Genomic DNA, 25,381 nt, shown 5'->3' with positions numbered 1-25,381 from the left:
CTGAAGGGCTGAGTTTAGCCGGCACTTATCAATTTGAAACAAAAACAGGAAGTTGAAAGTGAACAAACACTGAAAGAAAAGTGGGAAGGGATGGAGCCTGGAGGGTCGCTCTCCCTATGCGGGTGCTGCTGAGAAGCCGTAGATTAAAACATATATAATTGATTTCTTCCCCAAGCATTTTGAGCTGTTTCCTTTGCGTTTACGGAAGAAGGGTGCACGCCCTTGGGTGGGCGGAATAGGAGGTGGGACGGTACAGCCCCTCCCCATTGGCCACTGCTGTGTTTATCTGAGGCGCTGCTGCTCTGCCCTGAGTTACAGCCCCGCTTAGCTCCGAACTAGTGTAGCAGAGCCCTGAGCCGGTACCTCCCCGCGCCACGGTCCCCACACAACTCTTGTTACATTTGTTTGTGTGTCTGGGCCCAGATCTTTCCTGTAGCCTGATGTGTGTTCACTCTCTCTTGTCTTTCTTTCTTTAGGACAAGTGACGCTGACCCAACCAGAGAAGCACTCTGGTGACCATGGCCAAGAAAAGGATTGCTGTGATTGGAGCAGGAGCAAGCGGGCTCACCTGCATCAAGTGCTGCCTGGAAGAGGGCTTGGAACCTGTCTGCTTTGAAAGGTCTGGTGACATCGGAGGACTGTGGAGATACCAGGTAAATCTCCTGAGCCCTTAAGACTTGAAGGACTTGCAACACCCTACCTATTACCGTATGGGCTGCGCAAGGCAGTGAGCTGAATTCCACCTTGGCAGCGGTCAGATTTAAGGCCGGCTCCCCTCTATAGGCTGGCTGCAAAGTGAAATGCAAATGTTACTTATTTCCCGTTTCTGTTGCCACGAAAACGGCACCCAGGCCAGGGGTTTTGTTTGCTTGTGTGTTTCTGAACTTCGCTGCTATTCAAAAAAACGGGAAACAATGTGCGAAGTGGCGGAATAGCAAACATTAGGAGTTCCCTGTATGTCCCCGGCTCCTGAAATATAGATTGAACCAAGTGTCTGTTTGCCATGCCTTCAATCTTCTTTTCTATTATATGCAATTCCTGGAGTGAGGCTGGGGAGATGACGCGACAGTTAGACCACTTGCTCTTTCAGAGGACCTGAGTTCAGTTTCCAGCACCCACAGGACAGCTCACCAGCACTGTGAGCCCAGCTCCAGCGGGCCCTTGACCTCAGACACCAGGTGTGAACATAGCACATAAACATGCATGCAGGCAAAACACTTACACATAGAAAATAAAAATAAATACATCTTCTTTTAAAATCCAGGGGCTGGGGAGATGGCTTTTCTAGAAAATACTAAGTATTTGCTGCAGGAGCAGGAAGCTCTGAGTTCCCTCCTTAGCACTCACACGGAGAAAGGGAGGGAGGGAGAGGTGGGGGGGGGGGAGGAAGAAAGGGAAGGGAAGAGAAGGAAAGGAACAGAACTGGAAGGAAAAAGCCTAGTGAAGCAACATGGCTTTGTAATCCCAACTGTGGGGACAGTTGCAGAGCAGTCCTGAGACTTTCCAGCTACCCTGCAAACCGGTCTTCTAGCTCCAAGTTCACTAAAATGACTATCTCAAATACATATGTCGGGGAGCTGTTTAAGGGGAACACCCAACATTGACCTTTAGTCTCTACGTGTACTACAGACACACACAGAAATCGGGGCAGGAGGAGGAGGGAGATGGGACAGGGACAGGGAGACAGAGACAGGAAGAGAGGGAGTGAGACCATGTACACACACACATTTCCTTCTCACTTGAGGTAATCCTGACAATCCTAGTCTTTGAACAGAATATAAGAATAAGATTGCCCTGTTTGCTTTAAACTTTCCTTCCCTGGAGAAGAGAAGGTCGAATTCCTCGGCCTTTGCTCCTGTCTCTAGCTCTCTCCTTTAGTACACTAGATTTCACTTGAACCCTACACATATACAACTGGGCAAGGAGGCAGAGGCAGGCGGATTTCTGAGTTCGAGGCCAGCCTGGTCTACAAAGTGAGTTCCAGGACAGCCAGGGCTACACAGAGAAACCCTGTCTCGAAAAACCAAAAAAAAAAAAAAAAAAAAAAAAGAGTTTAAAATGCTAGCTGGGAATGGTGCTGGATGCCTTTAATCCCAGCACCGGGGCAGCAGAGGCAGGCAAATCCCTGTGGAGAGGAGTTTAAGGTCAGCCATTACTATGTAGAGACTGTGCCACAAACCAACCAACCACTGTCTGCTGCAGTAACTGCTGTGCTTATTAAGTGAATGTCAGCCACCTTCACTGTGTTCCAAGCTAGCTCGGGCTGGGCTTGCTTCTTGAATGCATTTTCAGAGTACTGTTGAAGTTTCATGAGTGTTTTCATTTTTCATTAAATTTAACAGTGCCAGCCATATCCTTAGTTAGCAGAGGTGCAGTCCTGCCTGCACTGTGCCTCTGGACAGAGGAGACGTCCACTCTGTTAGCCATTACTTCTCATGCAGATGGGGTGTGGATCCTCTAAGGAGACCCCATTCCTTTATCACAGCCTTGGGCTGAAAATCTTGTTAATTAGGTTTGTTTGGTTGGTTTGTTTAGTAATCAATAGAAAAGTCTGCCTTTGAAACCCAGTAAGATTTCAAAAGGATTACAGTAAGGGTAGGGGTTAAGAACATTTATTTTAGCTTCAAAGCCTATGTCTGTCACCTAGAAGGAGTGTGACTTTGGGGACACTTACTTCTCTGTGTCTGCTGTTTCTTCATGAAAGAATTTACGTAGTGCCTACTTCATAAACTTATGGTGAGCCGGAAGTGGCCAGTCACTATTGACAATGCTGGGTGAGCGGTGAGGCAAGCCAGATATTACTCAATGGCATAGATTGGGATGTGCACACTTGGTACCTCTGCTAAGCATCAGAGCCAGGTTTAGTAATCCCCAAACAAGCATGGAATCAACAGATGAAGGGCGGAGGCTGGGAGAGTATCCAACATCATGCCAGAAAATCAGGTTTGTGATTTTTCTTGCTAACGTGTCTTGAAAACGATTGATGTCTAAAGAGCTAATGACCTTTATTTATTTTCTGATTGTCTCCTTGGCAGAAGTGTGCCAACCTTATCAGTAAATCAGTAAGCCATGCTTTGTCAAAATGCCCTGGCTTCTGTTAGAACAGCTACATCTGCATGGCTCAACATTACAGACCAGAGCCACTCATGATGCCTGGCATATATGAGCTGGCATGTATGATACCTGACATATATGAGATGGCATGTATGAGCTGGCATGTATGGTGCCTGGCATGTATTAAATCAGTTTCTGAACCAGCTGTAATGGCCCACACTCCTTATCCCAGCACTTGAGAGGCAGAGGCAGATGGATTTCTGTGAATTTTAAACAAGCAAACAAACAGACTTTAAAATACTAGCTGGGCACAATGGCTCATGCCTTTGATCTTAGCACTCAGGAAGCAGAGACAGGCAGATGTCTGTGAGTCTGCAGCCAGCCTGGTATACACAGGGAGTACCAAGTAGAGATACATATATGACTGTGTCTCAAACATACATACATACATACACATATACATACATACATACATACATACATACATATACATACATACATACATGTCCCTGCTGCCTGCTTAGGATGCTCCTGAAGCCACAAGCCGTCATTCTCACATTGTCCGTCACGTAGCTGTGGAAGCTGAAGTACTACTTCACATACTCAGTGATTTCCTGAGAATTCAGCTACTGAAATCATTTCTGTCACCCCCTTGCTTGTTATTTGGAGTCTTGCTGACCTTCTATGGATGCCATTAAGTTAATTGATCATTAAGTTAATTGATCAGTCCATTGTAGGTATCTTATATAGACTTGATCCCAGCACTTTGGGGTTCTACCTTGGGCACCCCGTATCCAGTTAAGAATGCTGGACTTCCCTTTTTAGCGATGAATCACTGAGATTCAGGTGTTTTCCTTCCTTGTCGCCGGCCACTGCTGATATTTTCCTCCTCTTCCTGTTTCTCCTGTCACATGAGCACCCTCCCGGATGCTACCGTTCGGAATCTCCTACTGCTGCTCTTCTCTCTTGCCTCCGCCAGTATTGCCTCCTTCATGTTATAATTAACACTTTTTTATACTAATTTTTATGTTTTCTTCAGGCATGGTGGCTCACCTCTGCAACCCCAGCTCTTGGGACCTTGCCTCATTCTCCTATTGTTAGCATCTTACACTAGTGTGACACACTTATCACGGTCAGTGAGACAGTACCCATGAACCCATGCTTTGTTTAGATTTACTTACTTCTTCTGATGCCTTGTTTTGTTTTTGTTTTTTTTTAATATCCCGGGATCCCCCTAAGACTTGGTAGTTGTATCTCTCTAGGCTCCTCTTGGCTTGGATGATTTCGTAGATCTTCTTGCTTTGTTCCTTTTATTCCCTGGGTTTTGTTATCCCTAGGTTAGAGGAAGACTGGTTGAGTATTTTGTAGAGTAACCTCCTTTGAACTTGTCTGGTGTTTTTCTCATGGCTAGCCTGATAAAGTTCCTGGGGGTGAAGTCATGCTTTCGCTGTATCGTGTCAGGGGTAACCCTTGTTATGATTAGTCCTGCTTGTGTTACAGCTTTCAGTGGAGTTGGTCGGGCTTGGCTGGGGTAAAGTTCATCTTCGTTTCTGCCTTTGGAAGAAAGTTACTATGACCAGCCACACCTAAGGACTATTGGCTATGTCCAGAAGTCTCTAGAACCCCATTGCTGGGTTGCTGCCAGGGCAAGTCAGGAGGAGCAGGGCCCTCACACAGTGTCAACTCTTCCAAGGCACGAAGACAACAGCTTTCATTTATGTCTACCTTTGATTTCTTTATCTGTGTTTTATAGTTTAGTCATATTGTTCTAGACATCTTTTTTAAAAAAGATTTGTTTATTTATTTATGTGAGTACACTGTTACAGTCTTCAGACACACCAGAAGAGGGCATCAGATCCCATTACAGGTGGTTGTAAACCACCATGTGGTTGCTGAGAATGGAACTTAGGACCTTTGGAAGGGCACTCAGTCCTCTTAACCGCTGAGTCATCTCTCCAGCCCCTAGACAACTTTTAATACCTAAGTATTTAAGACCAAGATGGACTTGGACATGGTGTATTTTTAAAATCAAAATTTTCAATGGTTCATTTCTGACATACAGGTAAGTTACTGACTTGTTTCTTTTTTGAGGGTCTTGCTCTGTAATTCAGGATGGCCTTGAATTTACTATGTAGTTCATGCTGACGTTGAACATCAGCAGTCTTCAGGTCAGCTTCTAAGCACTGAGCTTATAAACATCAAGCCTGGCTCTGTGTGTGTGTGTGTGTGTGTGTGTGTACAAGTGTACACATGTACAGCTTGTATGTATGCAATCGTAAGTGTTGCTCCTCAGGCGTGGTTCATTTTTTATGAGCCTCTACTTGCTAAGAATGAGACTGCTTGGCAGCGAGCCCTGGGGCTCAGCTGTCTGCACCTCTGTGGTGTTGCAATTGCAAGCACATGGCGCCACACCAGGCTTTTGGTTTTTTTGTTTTTTGTTTTTTTAAGATTTATTTATTATGTATACAGTATTATGTATACATATGCCAGAAGAGGGCACCAGATATCTTTATAGATGGTTATGAGCCACCATGTGCATGCTGGGAATTGAATTCAGGACTTCTGGAAGAGCAGCCAGTGCTCTCAACCTCTGAGTCATCTCTCCAGCCTGTCCCATCAGGCATTTCTTAATGTAGGTTCTAGGGATTAAACTTAAGTCCTCATGCTGAGCATCTCTCAGCCCTGGTGACTTGGGTTTGCCAGCTTTTCTGTGGCCTGGCTGTATCCTGTAGCTGCAGGGTTAGTGTTTTATTCCTTGGGACGTGTTTTACATAGACATTCATGTAATTGGCCACAAAATTGGTGTTTATTTCCTTTCATGACTTGTAGGACACACAGCTAGGGCTTCTTACTACAGTGCTTTCGGAAAGTGGCCCCAAAGGACATCCTTGTGTTCCTCATCAAATCAAAGCACTCAGTCTCATGCCGTTAAGCATGCTGTTATCTGCTTGCGTGTTTTAAATTGTTTTTATTGACTTGAGGAAGTGTCTTTCTGTACTAGTCTGCTGAGAGTTTTCCTTTCTTGTGTTTTATAAATATTTTAATAAAAATGAAAGAAAAAATTCTTCCTTTATAAATTATTTCCCTATTCAAATTATATGTACAAATTATATATAATTAATACAGTGTACTCTAAAGAGATATATTAAACAAGGGAGAGGTTATACAGTATGTAATTATATAAACATAGGTGTATATAATGTATACTAGATGATTAGGATGTACATTTAATTTCATGGTACGTATATTACTTTTTCGTTTAAAGTTATAGTAGGCCTGATTCTTTTAATGTTCTTACATAGATGCAACATTGTAGGTGTGTGTGTGTGTTTCACTTAGATACGTTTTTAAATGCTCATTGGCTACTTATATTTCATGAAGTTGATTCTCAAGTTGCCATAAGTACTTCTTATTTGTCACAGGAAACCCCTGAGGAAGGCAGGGCCAGTATTTACCAGTCCGTGGTCATCAACACCTCCAAGGAAATGATGTGTTTCAGTGACTACCCCATCCCAGATCATTACCCTAACTTCATGCACAACTCCCAGGTCCTAGAGTATTTCAGGATGTATGCCAAAGAATTTGACCTTCTCAAATATATCCAATTCAAGGTAAGAGATTTTGTTTTCTTCTTGTTTGAAATTGTTCATCGGGTCAATGAATTACAAAGCTTCATTTACCTGTGTCATCTATCAGGACTAGCTTGAAATAGATGTAGATTTTTTTATTAGCTATTTTCCTCATTTACATTTCCAATACTATCCAAAAAGTCCCCAATACACTCCCCCCCCAACTCCCCTACCTACCCACTCCCACTTTTTGGCCCTGGCATTCCCCTGTATTGGGGCATATAAAGTTTGCAAGTCCAATGGGCCTCTCTTTCCAGTGATGGCCAACTAGGCCATCTTTTGATACATATGCAGCTAAAGTCAAGAGCTCCGGGGTACTGGTTAGTTCATAATGTTGTTCCACCTATAGGGTTGAAGATCCCTTTAGCTCCTTGGGTACTTTCTCTAGCTCCTCCTTTGGGGGCCCTGTGCTCACGGCAACCCAGTGAAGTGGTTATTGGGCAGCCAGCGGGGAAGCAGAGACGTCAGCTCTGGTGAGAGGGAAGAGCACTGCATGAGGAGCAATGCCTTGAATGGTGGTCCTTGCTCCAGCACAGCTTAACTTGTGCTCTTAGGCAAGCGCGTTTCTCACCTGCAGTTTCTACAAATCCCCTTGCTTACAAACCAACATGAGTAGCCCAGATTCTTTCTGGTTCCTTCTTTCTCTGGAGTTTTCTGGCATGTTTCTATAATTTGGAATTGTGCCCATTAAAAAAAAAAAACAAAACAAATTTATGACATCTGACAAAAAAGGCTCAAACCTTCCTGACTGTTCTGCTACATCACGATCAAGGTAACACTCAGTGGCAACTTTTAAGCCTGGCATTTGCAGCCCATGGATGGTCCTCTGTGTAAGAGAGGCATTTCTTGAATAAGCTTGGCTCTGGGCTAAGCAGTAAAAATGCAGAGACAAAAAAAAAAAAACCCAGAGAAAATTATACTATATACAGGATTAATAAAACTGAAGAGCCATGTGCTGAGGAGAGCTTCCCACTGCTGCTCAGAGGAGGTTACCTCCTGAGGACATAAGGTACCAGGCTCCAGGGAAGGTTGACCTTAGAGCAGATTACATTTGGGCTGAGTGAAGGATGAAAAGGAGTGTGCCAAGTGAAGAGGAAACAGGCGTGTGATCCAACAGGGGCCCTGGCCTGTGTATGTGCTCAGGACAGGAAGAACAGTGTGTGGGCCAAGATGTTGGAACTAGGTGGGATCTCTTTCAGTCCACTGAGACACTATGCCCGTGGCTTCAGAAACACATTGGAACACATTCTTGGTGTACTTAAGCTGTGCAGAGGAACCTATATTTATTTATTTGTATACAAAGCTAAAAATTATGCCACCAATCATCTCATCTCACACCCTCTTTAAAATGAGCATCTATAGAAGGCAGAGGAAGACTCCATCACACACAAGAAGGGCTACTGGGATGGTGTTCTAGTCCCAGTGAAGGGAGACCTGTATCTTAGTCATATGTTTAAGGCCAGCCACTCCTGGTTTGCACTGGGAGAAGCAGACATGAAGGCGGGGATGTCAGGATGGAGGAGGGATGGGCTGTTAGTGCATATGTCTGTCACTAATGCTTGGGAGAAGCTCCAAGCATTTTTTTTTTAACACAGGAACTATAGAGCCTTAGGTCATAGACCAAGAGACCTAGCAATTTATATTTCTTCTAAGAGCAAAGGGCAGTGCATTAGATTGTCTCCTCATTTTTGTAGCCTGCCTCATTGGCATCTGTGGAGTGTGTGAATCAAATATTCATACAGACGGTGCCCGTGACAGCCCTTCATGTAACATGCTGTAGGGAGCTGTCTCAGGGGAGACATACACTCTATAGGCTGTGGCTACAGATCCCTGTCACTTTTTTAGACTACAGTGTGCAGCGTGAAGAAGCAGCCTGATTTCTCTACCTCGGGCCAATGGCAGGTGGTCACTGAGTGTGAAGGGAAAAAGCAGGTCGATGTCTTCGATGGAGTCCTGGTGTGCACGGGTCATCACACGGATGCTCACCTGCCCCTGGAAAGCTTTCCTGGTGAGTAACCCATCCTGAGAGAAGACGCTGCAGCCATGGCTATGATATGACCTCTGAGGGCTGGGAGGGGTGTGGTCTTAGTGAGTCTTACTGTGGGGTTTAAAAATGAAGTCTTACTCTTGTTAAATACACCCCCCTGTATTTTGTAACTTGTACTACTGCCATTTTGAAAGTGGAAAGAATTACAGTTTGGAAGGCTAGAGGAAGATTAGAGGTCAGCCTATCGTCATGAGCCACAAGTGCCATCTTTGCCAAGGAATGACTACATACACAATGTTAACCCCATATCACTGTAACAGAGATGAAAGTGTCCTGTTGTCTAGTAAGGGCTTAGCTACTGTGATACTGAAGTAGGAGACACTGTTTCTGGTGAGACTGGTCCACCAATCTACTGCACTGTCAAGATATTTAAAATTATAGCATGTATATCTGTTAAATACATAATACTGGGCAGTAAGCAACTTACTGGTTATACGTTTACAGCACTATATCTTGCATAACCCTATGTATTTGAAATTTGTGCTGTACAGTCGTAGACCATATTATACCAACAGTAGCCTCACATACTCATGTTTATTGTGTCTTTTGACTGACCTGTGCCATCTAGGCGTGCATGGTATCTGTCCAATGATGAAATCCATCTTTAACCTGCTTCTCAGAATGACAGAACCCCTGTCCAATAGCACAGGACTGTACTTAAATTCATGGTGATTGTGTTTTCCCAAGAACCAAAGAGAAGGCTGAAGTCCCCGATTTGCACTAATTGGAATTAGAGATTTTTTTTTCTTCAATTGAAGAAAACTATGGAAATATTGAATTTTTAAGAATGAAGCAAAAGCTTAAAGCATTTCATTTCATGTTTCTGGCCTGAACTTTTCACTTTAAAAATACATTCTACATATGCCCAATGTGCACGTAGAAGGGTGGGGTTGGACAGATGAAGGAGAAGGGAGGGTTTCTGCGGCCTCAGGGCTTGCAGCTGCAAATCAAAATGCAGATGATTTATAGCAGGGAAATCACAAAGGCAACAAGAGAAGAAAGAAGCAAAAGTGTTCGGAAAGGCAAGAAGAGTTGCTTAATAAAGGAGAATTTGGAAATATACGTTTAAACTTTAAATTTCACAAAAGAGAACACAACACGTGCCTTGACAAATAATATCCTTCATTCAAGCAGGCCTCTTCCCCCCTCTCCCAATAATTCATTTTTTTCTTCTCTTCTAGGAATTGAAAAGTTCAAAGGAAAGTACTTTCACAGCCGAGACTATAAGAACCCAGTGGAATTCACGGGGAAGAGGGTCATTGTAATCGGCATTGGGAATTCTGGAGGGGATCTGGCTGTAGAGATTAGCCACACAGCCAAGCAGGTTTGCATCGATGCCTGGTTTACTTTGCTTCACTCTTATCAAGGAAGTAGGCCCACCAACAAATATAGAGACCACCCATGCCCCACCCACTCCAGCAGCAAACACACGGGGCTTGTTCGCTGCTCAAGTTTCAGCAAGCCTGGGTGTTGAATGCTAAACTTGGGTCTTCCGTGACAGCAGCAGGTATTCTTAACCACCGAGTCATATCTCCAACCCAGCATAATTTTGTGAAGAGAAATTTTTGGTGTGTTTATGTAATTATTTCCTAATACGTGTAGAATTAACTCATGGGCTAAAGTAGGAAATCACCTCCATGGTTAGGCATAGAAACAGTTCTGAGAAGCGGTGTTATGGGGCAGAGTTGCTAAGCAAAAATCACTTAACAAAGCCATAGCATTAAGGAGTTTTCTTAAAGTATTTGAAGCATATTTGTAGAGAAACATCATCACGTTTACTGAAAAAAAAAAAAAAAAACCACGTCGGCATTTCCCTGTTGCCAATAAAGTAATGACTCAATGATGAGACAGGACTATATTGATGAAATTATTTCCTTACGTAGTCCTTTAAAAATAAGATCTATAACTGTGTTGCTTATTGTAGAAAGGTAGAGATGGGAAACTGAAGTTAAAGCGTAACTTCCTGTCTACCACTGTTTACAAAAACACCATTTCTTACAGTGACCTTGGGATATATGTCGTTGCTGTCACCGTTGAGTCAATGGGGAACTTCTCAGTTCCACCTCTGAGCACTGACCTGACTTGTCCTAAGGTGTGCAGCTTATACACAGAACCATCCGGTCCCTAGGAGCCGTGTGCTTTCATCTGTGACATGTGATGCACGAGCCCTTGGGTTACCACTGGTGAAAATGTTCGTGTGCAGGAAAGGATCCTCCCTCTGCAGACAGGCAGCCCGCTGCTTGGGAGCCCACACACCAAAGACCTTGATGGAGTATACATTTCCTACAGCTCTAGAAACCACTGCAGACCAGGAGAAGTAATGATCTTGCTGGTAATTGAACACAGCCTGTAGTCAGTTTTGAACATGGACTTTGGCTAGTGGGCAACACAGGAAGGCTGTCTCCTATAATTCCACTAGCAGCCTTCAGTCAGGGAAATAGTTCTTAGACATGGCAGGAGGGTCACCTTTGCTGCTCTCTAGCTATATGATGTGGGGCTGTGTGGTCTGCCCTCTCTGTGCCTCTCATCCATAAGTGGGGCTGACAGTGCCTTCCTTAAGAGCACTGTCGATTAAGTTAAAATGTGAAGGACCGGTCACACGGCTTACTTATAGGTCACAAATGTCAGTAAGGAGTGCTACCGACATGCTGGGAGATTGTGCACAGGCTATAGCTCTGCAGAAACACACTCGGAGGTCAAGAGTTACAAATAAGTGAGGTCGACAGTTATGATAGTTCTGACGGGGTTATTGGTAGGAGTGGTGTAATATAAACTATATGAATGATAAGCAAGGGTTTGTAACACCACAAGAAATGTCAGCAGCAAAAATGACTGAGGGTTTTGGATGAGATGATATGTAGTTACTTTCAGCTTTACTGTTTTGTAGTTGTTTTGTTTTGTTTTGTTTTTTCTCACTGCTTTACAGTTGTCTGTTCTGTGCGGGGAAGGAGTGGCACACATGGAGCAATGCATGTGTGGAAGTCAGAGGACATCCCACAGGATCTGGTTCTCTCCTTCCACCATGTAGGTCTCAGGGATGGAACTTAGGTTGCTGGGCTTGGCCACAGGTGCTTTACGAACCGAGCCTGTCTCTAGTCCCGCCTCTATACTTCCTAATGAGTTCCATAGGTGACAAGTGCTAGGAAAAGTTCAGGAGATGGAAAGAAGTGGTCGCCTGGAGAGGTCAGTGGTGTCCTTGTGGAGGGAACAGATTTGCTCTGAGGCCTCCAAACATATAGATGTAGGAGAGTCCATAAGAGTAGTTCTCTACCTGTGGGTCGAGACCCTCTTTGGTGTCAGATGACCCTTTCACAGGGGTCATTCTAAGACCATCAAAAAAAAAAAAACACAGAGTACACAAGGAGGGACTCAAGGCTTCAGCCACATATGTAACAGAGGATGGCCTTGTAGGACATCAATGAGAGGAGAGGCCCTTGGCCTTGTAAAGGCTCCATGCCCCAATGTAGGGGAATGCCAGGACAGGGAAGTGGGAGTGGATGGGTTAGTGACCAAGGGGAGAGGGGATAGGATGGGGGAGTTCGGAGAGGAAATGAGGAAAGGGGATAAAATTTGAAATGTAAATTTTAAAATCTAATAAAGAAAAAACACAGAGATTTACATTATGGTTCACTACAGTAGCAAAATCACAGGTATAAAGTAGACATAGAAATAGTTTTATGGTCACCATAACATGAGGAACTGTATTAAAGGGTTGCAGCATTAGGAAGGTTGAGAAGCACTGCTTTATAAGCACAGGGCTAGTTTAGCCAGTAGCAGGAGATCACAGCAAGATGTATCCATGGCCAGTGCACGCACCAGCTTAGCTGTAGGAGTGTATAGGAAGGAAAGAGCAAGGTGTTTTGCTTACAGGGCTATATGGGACTAGAACACTAGTGAGTTTGAACTTAACCTTCAGGAGAATGGGACTGCTTTTGAAGGACTGTGAGCCAGACTAATCAAAATAAGCCCTGTTTCCCATGCCGCAGGTATTCCTCAGTACCAGGAGAGGAGCTTGGATCTTGAACCGTGTAGGCAAGCATGGATATCCTATTGACATGCTACTCTCTTCTCGAATTTTGTACTATTTGTCAAAAATCTGTGGTCCATCACTAAAAAACAACTTTATGGAAAAACAGATGAACCAAAGGTTTGATCATGAAATGTTTGGCCTGAAACCTAAACACAGGTATGTTTCCAGGATGGGAATCGGGTGGGAGGTGGTCAAGGTCCAAAGACAAGGGCGACTGACATGGGCTCATAGTAGCCCTGCCTTTACCCAGGCTTTCAGAACAGCCCATAGACTCAGAAATCCTTTTTCCGACTTGCTGCTCTGTGGGGTTTCCGCTTATTCCTTTGACAGTGACTGTTCTTTCGTGATGTCAGTTCTTTACATGTGCCCCTCAACGACAAGGAAGCAGTGGTGGAGGGTACGGCACTCACTCACTCAACAAGCCTGCTGTAAGCCGGGCATTCATCATACTGGGCATGAGATAAGCAGGGAAAAGGGCAAACAGCACCACCTTGCCTTGGAGGACTTTCTGTACGGGTAGAGCTAAGTGAGCCCTCTGCTCTCTTTCCAGTCTTTCAGCAGCTCTATTTTAATGCCCATTTCCTAAGGGGGGGATGGGCAGGGAAGAAATCTTAGGAAAACAAAGTAACTCGTCCAAGGTCAACACAAAAGAAATGACACGTATTCCAGAAAATCGGTGTTCCCTTAAAAATGCCAAATGAGAAGAAAAATAACAAATATGGTTTTTGAAAATTCATACAGAGACAGACCTGGTGATGCAGGATTATAATCCTAGCTCCTGGGGAGGCTGAGGCAGGATGATGCCTAGGTCAAAACCAGCCAGCCTGGGCAACTTAATGAGAAGAGGTGAAAAATACAAACTGGTTGGAAATATAACTTAGTAGCAGATGACCGCCCCCCCTAGAATGAGTGAGAGTCCGCATTCAGTCTCCATGACTATAGAGTGTATGGTGGGGTGGGGGCGTGGTGACAACAAAGCCTGGAATACAATGGGAACATTAAGATGAAATTATAGTAGAAAGAATAGACTTGGAGCAGTGACATGGTTCAAGAGTAAAGGCACTGGCTGCCAAGCTTAAGGACCTGAGTTCGATCCCCAGGACCCACACAGTGGAAAGAAAGAATTGACCCCTATTAAATTGACCTCTGACCTCTACATGTGACTGTGGCACACAAAACCACATACACACACACACACACACACACACACACACAGAGAGAGAGAGAGAGAGAGAGAGAAACACACACACAGACAGAGAGAGAAACACACACACACACTCACACACTTGCATACAATCAATCATTGTTAAAACTTTTATGAAAGCATTTCTAAAGACTAATTTTAAATGCTTATTTTTGTGCCCTTTTTATTTTATCTGTTTGTTTATTTTATCTGTTTACAGAGTCACATGTAAGGGCCACATGTCTAGGCCACTTGTCTGCACAGCTTATGAGAGGCAACCTTTTCTTTCTACTGTGTGGTTCTGATGATCCAACTCAGGTCACCAGGTTTACCCCAAGAGATATTTACATGCTGAGCCATTGCCCTGGGTTTTTTTTATTTTATTTTATTTTTGTTTAAGTGTTCAGATCTAGAGGAAAGTTGCACAGTTGGCAAATCCAAGGTCCACTTGTGTACACCTCTTACCTAGATTCCCTATCAATCGGAACAGCTTGCTATATTTGCTTTCTCTTCTGTCCCTTCTTGAAATAGCAATAGATCCACGTCTATTCAGTGTACACACATACCTAGGTGCATATTTTTTAACAGCATGAGAGTTGTAATCATTAAGGCATATTACCTAAAATATTTCAGCATGTATCACAGAAGAAAAAGAACATTCTTCAGAATATCCATAATACAGGTATCATGGTCAAAAAATTTTAAATTGATAAATACATTTAAAATATTGGCATATTAAAGTTTCAACAGTTTTCTCAACACTATTACTTGTAGTTTTTTATGCTTTCTAAAATGTATTGCTCATACTACTGCTGTCTGTCATATATTTATAATTTCTCTTAATCTGAAATAATAATTCCAATTATCCTTTTTAACATAGACCTTTTTAAAACCAATACTGATCATCTCTAAATTCTGACTTGCTTAATGGTTATTCCTTTATAAAATATTACATTGAATATACTCATGTTCATGAGGCATGAAAGCTGTTATTTGGTCTTCTAAATAAGGTTTAGAATGAAGTCAGTGCAAAGCCATTCAATTGTTTTAAGTGGCGCTGGAGAGAGATGATTCGGAGGTTAAGAGTATACTCTCCTCTTGCACAGGATGTGGGTTCTATTCCCAGAACCCACACAAGAGGCTCTTAACCCCTGTACCAGCAGCTCCAGAGGATCCAATGCCTCTGGCCTCAACAAGAGCTAGGTATACAGATGGTGCACACACATAAACACATGTCCTCTCACATACAGTTAAATAATAAATAAATCAAACTTTAAGAAAAATATTAAGAAGCAGGTAGCATGATAGTATCTTTAAGAATGTCCATTCTGTGGGCTGGAGAGATGGGCCAGTGATTAATAGCACTGGCTGTTCTTCCAAAGGACCTGGGTTCAATTCCCAGCACCACATGGCAGCTCACACTGTCTGTAATTCCAGTTCCGGGGGATCTGACCCCCTCACACAGACATGTGTGCAGGCAGAACACCAATGTGCATAAAGTGAAAATAAATAATAAATTATTTAAAAGAATTTCCATTCTAAAAATGATGTGGAAAGCTGATGGAATAGCAGTGTACAGACAACTGAACAGCCCAGTTGAGAGAAGGGAAAATGCCCAGGGAAGGTCAGAGGCGGATATGGGTTTAATAGTTTTGTGGTTTGCACAATTGTGCAGATGGCTGATTTAGAGGAAAAGGATGGGGAACCATTTGGAATGGAGAATGAGAAAAACAATGTTGTAATGTAGAAAAGAATCTACAGATTCTGCAGAATTAACTGTAAAAAAATGGATTTTTTAAAAAAAAAGACTCAAGAAGGGGCTGGAGAGATGGCTCAGTGGTTAAGAGCACTGACTGTTCTTCCAGAAGTCCTGAGTTCAGTTCCCAGAAACCACATGGTGGCTCACAACCATCTGTAAGATGCCCTCTTCTGGTGTGTCTTAAGAAAGCAACAGTGTACTCATATACATAAAATAAATAAATAATTCAAAAGAAGGAGAAAGGACTGGAGAAGCTGAAAGCAGACATCTGGCACCTTACTCCCTGATATCCCCAGGCACGCTGCTCACCGTCAGAAGTATACAAAGCTATTTTGACAGACATTCTAAGAGCTTAAGCTGTGTAACACTGGAAAGCCACTCAACTTATCCAGGCCTGGTTCCCCATCTATAATCCATGGATAATAACACCTGCCCAACTTCTGTCATGAAGTCATGAAGACTGAGAGTCAAGTAATTTAATGCACAGAAAAGCTATCTACATATAGACTATAGATTGCTATACATACATGATTTGTTTATGGTTTGGAAATGATGATTTAAGTCTGTCTCTTGGGCCTTTGGAATTGGGAATGGCACTGACCATAATGTTCATGGTCTATTTCTGCCACTTCTTGAGAGTCGTCTGAAAACTGTTGGTCAGTATCCTGGCCATGCCTTCGAACATTGCTATTAGAAACCACTTATACACTCCCCAGATAAAATTTTTTGCTTTTCATTCCTCCAATACTCTCCCTTTCCATGCTATCCAGTCTTGACATCCTGATCTATGCCAAGCTAGTATAAGGTGGACCTTCTGTCACTCCCTTGGCCAGAGAGAAGGGTGAGTGGGTGTGCCTCTGCCCACCAGAGCGATGCTTACATGCTGATTCCTTTCTCCCCTCCTCCTTCATGCTCACCTTACCTCTTTGTCCCCCTTACCCATCTATAGGGCTATGAGTCAGCATCCAACGGTGAACGATGACCTGCCCAATCGTATCATTGCTGGCTTGGTGAAGGTGAAAGGAAATGTGAAGGAATTCACAGAGACAGCCGCCATATTTGAGGATGGCTCCAGGGAGGATGGCATTGATGTGGTCATCTTTGCCACAGGCTACAGCTTTGCCTTTCCTTTTCTTGAGGACTCTGTCAAAGTAGTCAAAAACAAGGTGTCCTTGTACAAAAAGGTCTTTCCACCTAACCTGGAAAAACCAACGCTTGCTATCATCGGTTTAATTCAGCCCTTGGGAGCCATTATGCCCATTTCAGAGCTCCAAGGACGCTGGGCCACTCAAGTGTTCAAAGGTAAGTGATGATACACATGGACAGCTTGGTGAGATGCATGAGCTATACCTATACATGCTATACCTATACATGCTATATTTATACACGCTATACCTATACGTGCTGTATCTATGCACACTATGCCTATACATGTTATACCTATACATGCTATATCTATACACACTATGCCTATACATGTTATACCTATACATGCTGTATCTATACACACTATGCCTATACATGTGCTTTTAAATACTTACAGGGCAGGTATGACTTTAACAGTGCCAGGCACAAAGCTCATGCAAGAAAATTCATTTACAATGAATCTAAAGTAGTAGTTTATATCTGTAGATACACATCAAAATCACTTCAGAAATTTTTCTTAACTAGGCATGCTTTAATCCCATTCCTTGAAATTCTCAGTTTAGAGGTGGGGTTAACTTAAGATCATTGGGAAAAAATGTTCCCCAGGTGACTCCAATGTGCACTGCAGACTAGAATCTGCTCATCTAGACTGTAAGCAGCTGGTACATGCGTGCAACATTAAATGATTCTTTCATTAGTGGTAAAGTCAGGTATAGACAAGCATGACTTAATTTCAGCCATACACAGCAGTTCTTAGCCTGTGGGTCGACCCCCGTGGGGGGTCAAATGACCCTTCCACAGTAGTCTCATATCAGATATTTACATTATGATTAATATCAGTAGTAAAATTACAGTTATAAAGTATCAACGAAAATGACTTTATGGTTGTGGGTCACCACACCATGAGGAACGGTATTAAAGAGTCACACCATTAGAAAGGTTGAGAACCACTGAACTAAGAGATGCTTAGAGAACCATCCAGGTGTGGAATATTTGATTTCTCAAACCCTTACTTCCCCCCTTCCCTCTGAGGCCCCTCTTCCAGCTTCAGAGTTTATGATTCAGCAGAGTGATAAGCCTTGCTGAAGACCTCCTGAGATTCAGCATCAGTATGAATCCAAATGTCCAAGGATAATATAACTGTTCTTTTATAGTCAGATTAAAGCCCATACCTGAAGATAAATTTTGGGAAGAAAAGAGAAGCAAGAACATCATGAGGGAAAGAGATAAAAATGGCTTAAGCAGGGCTGGAAAGAGTGCACAAAAGTTAAGAGCGTTTGTTGCTCTTACAGATAATTCCAGTTCATTCTCCAGCACCCACATGGTGGCTCACAAACATCTATAACTCCAGTTTCAAGGGAATCTGATGCCTGGCCTACAGGGTCATCAAGCACACACATGGCACATGCACAGACAGACAGACAGACACATAAAATAATAGGACTTAAGGGATTTGAAAGCACACCATCTGAATGTGTATCAAGTTGTTTAGGCTACAGAAGTTAAAACCTGAGGAAGGGCAAAAGTTTTCCTTTTAAATATTCAAATGGATGGCCCATGGAAGAAGTAGATTTATTCAGGATTGTTTTGAAGGGTCAGACCAGAACCATGGAGTGAAATTTTGACGGAAGCATAATATCAGTTTGAGAAGAAGAACCTGTCAGCCAGTACCATTTCAGGATAAAACAGATGGCTTCTGAAATCCTGAGGAGTGCAAGGAAACCAGAAAGGAGCGTCTGGCTGATGGCTTAATAGGGTGGGAAGATGATGTAATGCCGTACAGAACAGAGAGAACCTACTAAGGTTCTTTATGTGGTTGTAATATTACAGTTTATTGCCATTATTGTTTAATTTAAAATAACCGAGGGTTTTTGTTGGAATTACAGTTTTCTCTCCCTACTGAAAACTTCTCATGGCTGATGGTTGATCAAATTCTCCAACTTTTATCATTTCTCAATTTCTCCCAGTTCTATCCTGTGGGCCATATGCTGTCTGAGAACACTAGACCGGCAAATTTTAAATACGATTTTAAAAATTATGCTTAAGCATGGGAATGCTTAAATTAAAATAGAGGTGATGAATCAAGAAAGAACTATATCAGATTATTCTACCAATCTTTGCCTCAGCTATAGAATTTTAAAAAGTGAACTGGCTGTCTCTCAGCCAAGAAATAGGCCTCTTCCATGATGTGTAACATCATTAGAAGCAAAACTTTTGGTTAAATCTGAAGTGACGTGGAAATCAACTGTTACGTGAGTTTCCTGAACACCCCAAAGACCTGTGGTTGAAGCAAGAGGCATTCCAAGGATTCCTGGATATCTGAACTGTAAGGGACAATTCCCATGGCTCAGATGAGAGGACACATGGACAACACAGAAGGGTCTTCTTGGTACTGAGTTTCTGGGTCGCATGTTTAGAGAAACTACCAGGAGAGTGTCGGGCGTGCTCAGAAGAGGGAAACCACCAAGATGGCCGAGGATGTGAAGCCTGTTATACGGGGACTTAAGATTGACCTAATAATGAAATGATGTAAAGAGTTGTTGATTCTTGTTTCAAGCCCTGCCACGTGTTAAAACTCAACCCTTGCCCCAGAAGCAGAGTTAGGCCCAGTGTTTCAAATGGCATAGAAGCAGAACTGAGGGTTACTACAAAGTATGTTCCAGCAAGTAGAGCAGCCAAACAATTGTGCCACGGTTTTGGAATAGATAAGGTCTCCATGACACACATGTTTAAGGAGAAGTGAGATAACTGCTTGATACTAGTATTACAGAGGAAAATACTGCACTGGGGAAGCTCTATTTCAATCCAAAGTGAAACGTTTCAAAGTTTTATGGAGTGTGCCTAGTGCCTACTTTTCTGTGAAGAAGACAAGTTGATCTGGAGTTATTTTGGCTTAAATACTATTTGGACTTTATCTACCATTGGCATCAATTTCCTGTTTGCACATCAGAGCTAAAACTTACTTGTGGAGACTGAGTTTATGAGTTGCCCTCGGTTTTACCCTCAGCTCTTATCAAATAGCAGAACTCAGGAAGCATGGCTGACCTTCCATGGGACTTTAGCATAAAATATCACAATGAGTCTTCTATCTCCTTCTTCTCCCGAAGTATAAAACTTCTTTATCATCGGGATACCAGTGCATGGCTGTCTTCCACTCCCTTGAACTTTGCTGTTGTGCCTCATCTCTTACTGGCTTTCACAGTCTTTTATCATTTCCTCATATCTATAGTTCATTTCCCAATTGAAAGATCACATTAGGGGACCAGCTGGAAGTCAGAGAAAAGCAAATATCTTCCAAGGGAATACAGAGCTCTAGAGCCCAGTTTCAATGGATACATCTACAAAACAGTATTCACACACATCTTTGGCTCAGGGAACATTCCAGAAGATGGATTGGAAAGATCGTAATAGCCAGATGATCAGGACGTTTTCTGGGAGACCGTGTCTCCCAGTAATGTCAGAAGCTGCACCCAGAAAGTCTCACTATGGCCAGTCATGCCCAAACGTGAGCTGAGCAATAGCAATAACAATAGATACGCCTACGTAGAAACAGGAAAGAGCACAAGACATCAATCCTACACAAAAACTGTAGGCGGTAAGCAATCCCGAGAGCAGGGGATAGTCTTCCTCAGGGAGAGCACGCCAAGTGCTTATGCAATACCAAATGGCTGGCCCTGAAAACACAAACAAGTAACATTATACAGACTGAACAGGTCATGTTAGGAACATATATGCATATGCATGTAATAATAAATGAAAAAAAAGAGGTCATACATTTGAAAGAGTAAGAAGGGGTATATAAGAGGACTTGAAGGGAGAAGGAAAGGCAATTGTATTATAATCTCACAAATCAAAGAAATAATTAAAAGATATTTTGCAAGGCAGACTAAAGTAACCTATGCACATCAGTATACTTCAGAGAAAAAAGGGGATTTCCTTATCCGAAATGCTTAGATCCAGACGTATTCTGGATTTCAGATTTTGGACAATTTGCGTCTGTGTAACAGGTTATTTCTGGGCTGAGACTCAAGTCTAAACATGAAATTAATTGCTTTTTCCTATATACCTTTATGCATAGCTATTTTATGGGACTTTATACTGCTGTGCCTGTCTTTGAGTATGACCTGATACTTGAGATCACTGTGGTGCATTTTTTTTTTTTTACTAATAACATCTTCGTGTGTGTGTGTGTGTGTGTGTGTGTGTGTGTGTGTGTGTGTGTGTACAGCGCTCTGCCTGCATGTATGCCTGCTGCGTGCCAGAAGAGGGCATCAGAACCCATTCCAGATGGTTGCTGGGAATTGAACTCAGGACCTCAGGAAGAGCAGTCAGTGCTCTTAACATCTGAGCCATCTCTCTAGCCCCTTATGGCATCTTCTTATTACTCGAGAAATTTCCATTTGGGAGCATTTCTAATTTCTGCTTTCCAGATTTAGGGTATTCAATGTTTATCATCATGTTTTGGCAGTGGCAGGACCAAATGCATTGTATAGTCTCTCCCGAGGCCCTGTGGCTCTTTGAATTCTCCACAGTGTGGTGACTGCCATTAGGATTGATGCTCATTCTGAAGTAATTAAAGCTTCCACTGTAATTTTTTCTCTTTAGGGCTAAAGAAATTGCCCTCACAAAGTGAAATGATGGCAGAAATAAATAAGACTCGAGAGGAAATGGCAAAAAGGTAAGAAATGCTCCCGGAGGACACACGGACACTATGTATTCCTCAGTAAGGAACACACTGTGCTATACTTAGTTTCCGTGTGTGGGCTTAAGGATTTCTGTTACACTGTGGCACAGAGGGAAGGATGGTGCCTGTGGTTTGCATGTGCACAAGGAAGGAGAGAGATCTGGTGGGTCACATTTAAAGGCTGTGTTTAGGGCCTAAAAGAAGTTGAGGAGGAGAACTCACACAATATGTATTCACTGATAAGTGGATATTAGCCCAAAACTTAGGATACCCAAGATATAAGATACAATTTGCTAAATGCATGAAACTCAAGAAGAATGAAGACCGAAGTGTGGACACTGTGCCCCTTCTTAGAATTGGGAACAAAACACCCAGGGAAGGAGTTACAGAGACAAAGTTCGTAGCTGTGATGAAAGGATGGACCATTTAGAGACTGCCGTATCCAGGGATCCATCCCATAATCAGCTTCCAAACGCTGACACCATTGCATACACTAGCAAGATTTTGCTGAAAGGACCCAAATATAGCTGTCTCTTGTGAGACGATGCCGGGGCCTAGCAAACACAGGAGTGGATGTTCACAGTCAGCTATTGGATGGATCACAGGGCTCCCAATGGAGAAGCTAGAGAAAGTACCCAAGGAGCTAAAGGGATCTGCAACCCTATTGTTGGAACAACAGGATGTACTAACCAGAACCCCGGAACTCTTGTCTCTAGCTGCATATGTATCGAAAGATGGCCTAGTCGGCCATCACTGGAAAGAGAGGCCCATTGGACTTGCAAACTTTATATGCCCCAATATAGGGGAATGCCAGGGCCAAAAGAATGGGAATGGGTGGGTAGGGAAGTGGGGGGCGCTATGGGGGACTTTTGGGATAGCATTGGAAATGTAACTCAGGAAAATATGTAATAAAAATATTAAAAATTAAAAAAAAAAAGAAGTTGAGGAGGGAAAAACAACCATACTGAGGGAACATGGGATGCATTGTTTGGTGAGGGTCACTTAGCCGCTAGCTGTGCTGTCAGCTGAAAGAGGACACTAAAATGACACTCCCCTGCCTTTAGCGGCAAGCAGCGAGCCTTCGACAGCTCTCTTACCAGTGGCTCTATTTTCCACCTGTTGACTGGTGAAGTTGTGTGGTGGAGTTGCTGGCTCTTGTGAGCTCATCCTTTGCCCAAACCCCCCTCGACTCCCCTGCATGATAACTCCCTCGGCAACCTGCCACACCTGCGATCTCTCTACATTTTCATTTCCCATCCAACCCGAAATATTTACCTGAAAGCTTATCCATGCCTGGCCTTCTGGAGCAGTGTTTATGCATTAGAGTCTTGTGCATCTTAAGGTCCGTAAGGAAGGTGACAAATGTCCTAACTCTTCACAGTTCTTAGCATGATAGCAAACCCCCCAAATAGACACCCACAAAGCACTGACTGACTGATTGGTTGCCTTGCTGTTTGCATGAATTGCTGATAGCCTGGGACTTCTGTCTTCTTTGCATTAGGTATGTGGACAGCCAGCGTCATACCATCCAGGGAGACTATATAGACACCATGGAAGAGATTGCAGATTTTGTGGGTGTCAGGCCCAATATCCTGCCTCTGTTCTTCACTGACCCCAAGCTGGCATTGCGGTTACTACTGGGGCCCTGTACTCCAGTCCAGTATCGCCTACAGGGCCCTGGAAAGTGGGCTGGAGCCCGGGAAACTATTCTCACCACTGAAGATCGCATGCGGAAGCCTCTGATGACAAGAGTGGTGGAAAGGGACAGCTCTGGGGGATCACTGGTGACAGTGCGTGTCCTCATGCTGGCTGTTGCTTTCTTTGCTGTCATCCTGGCTTATTTTTAGATGTGGCAGCACAGTGCTTGAGCTGCCACCGGAAAACGCCATCTAGCCACACCTTCAGAACCTGATGAGACTGAACACAGCTTCATACTGCACAGGAATCAATCACAATCAATCTCTCTCTCTCTCTCTCTCTCTCTCTCTCTCTCTCTCTCTCTCTCTCTCTCTGTCTCCCTCTCTCTCTCTTTCTCTCCCTCACTTCCCAGACCGTGAGCTCAGGCCCCCTTCATCATCTTTATATGTCATTAGCAGGGTTCTTTTAATGCTTGACTCTGTTGTGTTTCTAATACTGCACAGCTAGACCTCACTGGATGATAACCCATCTTGAAAAGACTGCTTCCATTATCAAGTGCATATTGGCAACACTTGACCTTATAAGCAGAGCCCACATATCTATTTCAGGAATTCCCACAGAGGGCAGTCCAGAAAGAAGAACCACTTAGTGCTGAAGACTGGGAGTCCAAAATCCAGGGTGCAGACAGCGAGGAATTCCTGTCTTCATGATTAATACAGTGAGGGTATCACATGGGCAAAACAGAAAATAGCTAAGTTCCGGCATGTGGCACATGCTGAATAAATGCTCGTTGATATTTATGAAATAAGGTGGCATCTCTAAGTCAATCTAATAAATGGCTGACCCTGTAGAACCCTTAATGTGATCCATTATCAATTTTAATAAATTAATTTTATAAATTAACTAATTATTAATTTTAGTAACTGAATACACCTGTCTTTCAGATGGGTACTGGGGATTTAAACTCAGGTCCACTTGCCTTCACAAGCAAGTGCTCTTATTCACCAAGCCATCTTCCTACCTCCTGCTTTTATATTCTTAAAAAAGAAACTACTGACTGAACATAGTGGCACATACCTGTAATTCCAGAACTCGGGAGTTCCTGGCAAAGGATCACCACAAGTTCAAGACCAGCCTAGTTTCCAAAGTGAGTTCCAAGCCAGCCAGGTTTGCCTAGCAAGAACTTGGCTCAAGCAACAACAAAATATACAAAATCAGAAAAGAATTTGCTCTTCTAGGTTTGAAAGTCTTTTAAATAATTTGCCATCTTCCAATAGGTTGATTAAAGAACTTGAGGCTTTTAGTTAGCTATCCTAGCTTGATCTTGAAGGGCTAGTGTTAGGATCCAGCTGAGGCAGCAAGCAAGTGCTAGCACTGGAGGTGGGGTCAGCAAGTGTGAGTCTCCCCCTGCCCAGCTCCCTCCTTCCTTCGGAGTCTACATAATAAGAATCAGTAAGCTCTTCCACGTCTTAAGTTAGAACTAGTATTAGTATTAACTAGGAGCATTCTGCCTAGACCAGTTCTTCCTGTGTGCTACAGTGTAGTTCAGAAAGCCAAGAGCGGAACTGAACTGCAGGATTTAAGAAGCATTGGCTGTCAGAAGCACTGGAACTCCTTGAGGATAATTTGACCCGCTGCAGGAATGGCATGAGAATAACACAAATACATGTAAGCAGATACGTGAGAATTCAAATTCCTAATTATACACGGATTTGAACAGCTGCCTAATATTTTACCCAGTGTACTCTCTGTGAACTTGAGCACTGAGCCCTGGTCCGGTTTCTGGGGACCTTTTCCTTCCGAAATCCTTTAGCAAATGAATGTTTGTCATTATTAAAATGGGTCTGGGATTTTTTTTTTTAATCTGAAGATTGCTTTCGTTCAAAAATAAATGGAAGCCCTGCATCTTAACTTTTCTTCTTTTACAATGTAAAGGTCCTCTCATTGAGCTTGTAAAGATATTGAAGCACTACACTGCCAAGAATGTAATCTCTACTTATGGGCACTAATACCACAGGCTTCTTTCAACGCCTGTACTTTTAAGGAGCTTCAACTCTCTCGTTCCGCTTAGAATATGCAAAACTACAAAACCATCCTTGATTTCTAAACCAAGCTGAAGGGAAGGCTAGGATAGGACCTTGAACTTAAAACAACTGAAGATACAAAGAGCAGTTACTGATCGATGAAGATGTGCTGTTTCACCAGTTCATG

General features: G+C 43.1%; 1 protein-coding gene across 2 annotated transcripts; it reads left to right on the top strand.

Moving 5' to 3' along the window:
* The first annotated feature begins 269 nt into the window (after positions 1-269).
* Positions 270-25,075, top strand: Fmo5 (flavin containing dimethylaniline monoxygenase 5). Of its 2 annotated transcripts, none has more exons than XM_021159185.3 (9): positions 270-359; positions 477-653; positions 6,477-6,665; positions 8,529-8,691; positions 9,912-10,054; positions 12,717-12,916; positions 16,652-17,004; positions 21,454-21,526; positions 23,034-25,075. In XM_021159185.3, the coding sequence occupies exons 2-9, from the start codon at positions 519-521 to the stop codon at positions 23,377-23,379; spliced, it is 1,602 nt and encodes a 533-aa protein (XP_021014844.1). In that variant the 5' UTR covers positions 270-359; positions 477-518; the 3' UTR covers positions 23,380-25,075. The 2 variants fall into 2 exon arrangements, with proteins under 2 accessions (XP_021014844.1, XP_021014845.1); XM_021159186.3 differs by having other exon boundaries at positions 280-377.
* Positions 25,076-25,381: the final 306 nt, after the last annotated feature.

This window comes from Mus caroli, unplaced genomic scaffold (assembly GCF_978045245.1).
Source record: "Mus caroli unplaced genomic scaffold, Mus_caroli_1 scaffold_3, whole genome shotgun sequence".
Taxonomy (NCBI): domain Eukaryota; kingdom Metazoa; phylum Chordata; class Mammalia; order Rodentia; family Muridae; genus Mus; species Mus caroli.
Note: the sequence above shows the minus strand (reverse complement) of the source record. Positions and strands in the feature narration are given on the sequence as shown.

Excerpts from the sequence above, each read along its gene's own strand:
- Fmo5 (XM_021159185.3), top strand. The coding sequence starts at position 519 with ATGGCCAAGAAAAGGATTGCTGTGATTGGAGCAGGAGCAAGCGGGCTC. Across the intron at positions 10,055-12,716 it reads TTAGCCACACAGCCAAGCAG|GTATTCCTCAGTACCAGGAG; the intron begins GTTTGCATCGAT and ends CCCATGCCGCAG. Across the intron at positions 17,005-21,453 it reads GGCCACTCAAGTGTTCAAAG|GGCTAAAGAAATTGCCCTCA; the intron begins GTAAGTGATGAT and ends TTTTCTCTTTAG.